The 2,497-nt window shown below is 53.7% G+C and overlaps 1 protein-coding gene across 1 annotated transcript in view; it reads right to left on the reverse strand.

Moving 5' to 3' along the window:
* Positions 1-2,497, reverse strand: part of SLC6A9 (solute carrier family 6 member 9) — a 20,334-nt gene that overhangs the window by 14,991 nt on the left and 2,846 nt on the right. The window contains exons 5-6 of the mRNA XM_018573261.1: positions 1,972-2,044; positions 1,733-1,869 (exon numbers count right to left, since the gene is read on the reverse strand). Coding sequence (XP_018428763.1) covers positions 1,733-1,869; positions 1,972-2,044 — 210 coding nt within the window. The remainder of the gene's footprint in view (positions 1-1,732; positions 1,870-1,971; positions 2,045-2,497) is intronic.

The following is a 2,497-nucleotide window of genomic DNA, read 5'->3' on the forward strand; positions in this document are numbered from 1 at the left end:
CATTGGAACAGCCAAAATCGCCCCCAAAATATAGTATACAGGATCTTTATGTCTAAAACAACTGAACAGAAGTTGATTTCTCTCAGCAGTCTGAAAAGCCAAATCATTTATTTATTTTAATTTTTGGATGGAGTCAGGAAGCGGCTTACACCCTCTCTCTTTATTTTGTCCTTTTCACAAGATTTCCATTCACTTCCTGTCCCGAACATGGAACAGGAAGTGAGGGTAATTCCTTACAAATACCCCCTCTTAAGACAGTTGTCACTGGAACAGGCGTCCCCATTGGAAGATTTCACCTCTATTCCTGTTCTGGTGACGACCATAACATCTTGGATTTCCCATCACTTCCTGTCTCAGTGACTCCATGACAAATAGAGAGGTGAATCTCCCCGGTGGGGGAACAGACAACTATAAATACCTGGACCATGTGTATTGTCCTGGATTTGACACATTGGTAGATCGCGGTTGAAGAACATCGATCGAGCTCATGCCGAGTGCAGAGGCTCCAGTGAGGCCACCCACCACTAGAACTAGGGGCCCCGAGCTTTAAAGGAGAACTATGAGGGGGGGAGGGGCTTTTCACTCACCTCATAGTTCTAGCCGACGTGTGACAATGAGACTGTCCACAGGTCGGCTCAGTAGATCGGGAGGTGAGAGAACACATAGCGGCGCTCGCTCACCTCTCGATCCTGTCACTGCTCTCTGCCGGATTCCGATCCGGCAGAGAGCAGTTTCCCCCCTCCCCGCTCCTCCAGCGCTGACTGGTGGAACGGACGGGGGAGGGGGCGGGTACAGCTGGCTCTGCCTCTAGATAGGCAGAGCCAGCTGTCACTCACGCAGCTGAATGGATCCAGACATCTACGTCGGGATCCGCTCCGGCTGCGGCGTCTCAGTATACCGCGAGCTGTAGCTCCCTATATACTGAGCTTAGGGTGACGGGAGGACGGTAGTTTGTGTCCTCCCGTCACCCTGAGGAGGACTATGGGGGAAAAACACTGACCTCGGAGTTCTCCTTTAAGGTGCACATGTACAAAGTCTAATGGGAGAGCAAAGATCGGAGTCCTCGTATATTAGTGTTTGGCTCTCGTACACTTTACTGGATCTCGGCTCATATGAAAGCTGTAGGCCGGCCCTCTGATGACCCGTGCCCAGTGGCGTCACAAGGGGGGTGCGGCCCGCAGATGGGTGACACCATTGGAGGGGTGACACCAAAATGACTCACAGTCATTTTGGTGTCACCCCCCCCCCTGTGAAAAGTCGGGCGCTCGGTCATGGACCGAACTCCCGCGGTATCAGGAGAGAGGAGGGGACCCGGCGGCATACCTCATCCCGCCGGGTGACTGTCCCCTCCTCTCTCTGCCGGCGTCCATCACCAAGATGGCCGCCGGCAGGTATCAGAATACTAGCACGTGCGCGATGCCGTCATCGCGCACTGGCGTGGTGATGTCACGCGCATACGCAGTGACGTCTCGGCGGGGTGACACTCAGTTACTGCTCCCTGTGTCACCCAGCCTCGGGACGCCCCTGCCCGTGCCCATTCTATAGTCTGATGTGAAGCCATGAAGATGAACCATGGCCACCATCAAGCTTCATACACACATGGGCAGACTAGACGGAAAGTTTCACTAGGTTCCCAGTTGTTCCGTGGTGTAGAGATACGCCCGGACCGTCACGCGTGTGATGGAGGAGAGGTCACCCCGCTGTATGAGGATGCAGCCACACCATGGATTACCTTGGCATCCAGGATCTTGTCCCACTGCGGCGTCAGATAATACATGATCCCGGTAACGGCTCCCTCCAGGGTAATGCCACGAATGAAGAGGATGGTGAGGACCACGTAGGGGAAGGTGGCTGTGAAATAGACCACCTGAGGGAACAGAAAGACCGCAGAGGAGAGTTCACAATTACTGCGACGGAACAAAACAATCATTTATAATTGCATTACATACAATGCGTGTCGGCAATCTCCCCTCCCCCACCCCACCCCCCTTCTACACACACATGTGCCCAGGAGGACACGCAATGCAGTGCTGGAACATGACGGCTCGCTAGGATGTCAATCACAAAGCCTGGACCAAGCACCTCTCTGATGCCATTGAAAGCCCATCAGCATGCTGTATGGAATAAGACTACAGTGATGTCCTGCATCCCTAAAGGTCTAAGGTGCATGCATTGGGGGCTGATCTGAGGTGTATGCATTGGGGCTGATCTGAGGTCTTACGGTGCATGCATTGGGGCTGATCTGAGATGTGAAGGTACATGCATTGGGGGCTGATCTGAGGTGTGAAGGTGCATGCATCGGGGCTGATCTGAGGTGTGAAGGTGCATGCATTGGGGCTGATCTGAGGTGTGAAGGTGCATGCATCGGCGCTGATCTGAGGTGTGAAGGTGCATGCATTGGGGTTGATGTGAGGTGTGAAGGTGCATGCATTGGGGCTGATCTGAGGTGTGAAGGTGCATGCATTGGGGCTGATCTGAGGTGTGAAGGTGCATGCAT

Source organism: Nanorana parkeri, unplaced genomic scaffold (assembly GCF_000935625.1).
Source record: "Nanorana parkeri isolate BGI_ZX_2015 unplaced genomic scaffold, ASM93562v1 scaffold2304, whole genome shotgun sequence".
NCBI classification, from domain to species: Eukaryota; Metazoa; Chordata; class Amphibia; order Anura; family Dicroglossidae; genus Nanorana; species Nanorana parkeri.